This window comes from Netta rufina (genome assembly GCF_964035555.1).
Source record: "Netta rufina genome assembly, chromosome: 24".
NCBI lineage: Eukaryota > Metazoa > Chordata > Aves > Anseriformes > Anatidae > Netta > Netta rufina.
In genome coordinates this window covers 4,634,239-4,635,205 of record NC_140148.1, presented here as the reverse complement: position 1 = coordinate 4,635,205, position 967 = coordinate 4,634,239, and the positions used below count along the sequence as shown (strand labels likewise).

Below are 967 nucleotides of genomic sequence, written 5' to 3'. Positions count from 1 at the left end.
GACTCCCAGAGGAGGCCCCGAGATCGTAGCACAGCAGGAGCAGACAAAAATCTGTTCAGCTTTTCCAATGGCAGACTTGCAACAGGGCATCAATCTACCTGGCCCACATGGGGAGAGGGGCTAGCAGGTCTCTCCAGGCTGGTTTCTGGGGCCTCATGCAAAGCAGAGGGCAAGAGAAAGAAAAGAAAGAAAATGAGCGTATGGAAAACAGGATAGGTAGATATTGGCCATGTTGTCATAGACTCCAGGCTGGCCCCTTCCTGTCTGTCTTTACAGGACAAGCCAGAGATGGTCAGGTCCTCTTAGAACAACATGAGGTCTCTTCTTCCTTCCATTTTGGCCAGCAGCATGTTGTGAGTTCCTGGGGTCCTGGTCTGGGGCACTGTCTGGCATCTTTAGCAGGGGCGGCACCTGCTGCCACAGTAGCGGCTGGTAATGCAGGAGAGGTCACAGCACCCAGAGTTGATGGGGACGCCATCACAGCTGAGGATGCTGCCAACGGCAGCAGAGGTGGAGGATCCCACAGCCGTGTTCTGCGGGAAGGAGCTGAGGATGGGGCCGGGCAGGGTCACCACCACGGGAGAGGGCTGGATGACGATGGTGGAGTTCTGGCACTGCCTGACACAGGGCTCGTTGCAGCTGCTGGCCAGCGGGGTCGGGCCGCACGGCTGGCATGGCCGGCACTGGTCGTAGCAGGACATGTCTGGGGGCAGGAAGTTCACCTGGGACAGAGGACAGGGAGGAAGCTTAAAATGGGGATGCACGAGGAGTAGCCTGTCACCACACCCTAACAGATCCAAGGCACAGGCAGTACTGTGAGCTGGAGGCTGTGCAGGGATGTGCAAGCAGTTCTTGGCTGCATCCTGACAGGGCCCAAAAGAGCAACCAGAGCCAGGCTACACCCTATGCACAAGAGCCATCATAACAAAGGCCCAGTTTTCCTCCATGACAAACCTTCTACCCCTTG

General features: G+C 57.1%; 1 protein-coding gene across 1 annotated transcript; it reads right to left on the bottom strand.

Annotated features, from left to right (window-relative positions):
* Positions 1-395: 395 nt before the first annotated feature.
* Positions 396-701, bottom strand: LOC311218268 (feather keratin Cos2-3-like; the record flags this gene model as incomplete). Its single annotated transcript, XM_084300900.1, has 1 exon — positions 396-701. One exon carries the CDS (start codon positions 699-701, stop codon positions 396-398), a length of 306 nt encoding a protein of 101 aa, XP_084157026.1.
* Between the last annotated feature and the right edge of the window lie 266 nt (positions 702-967).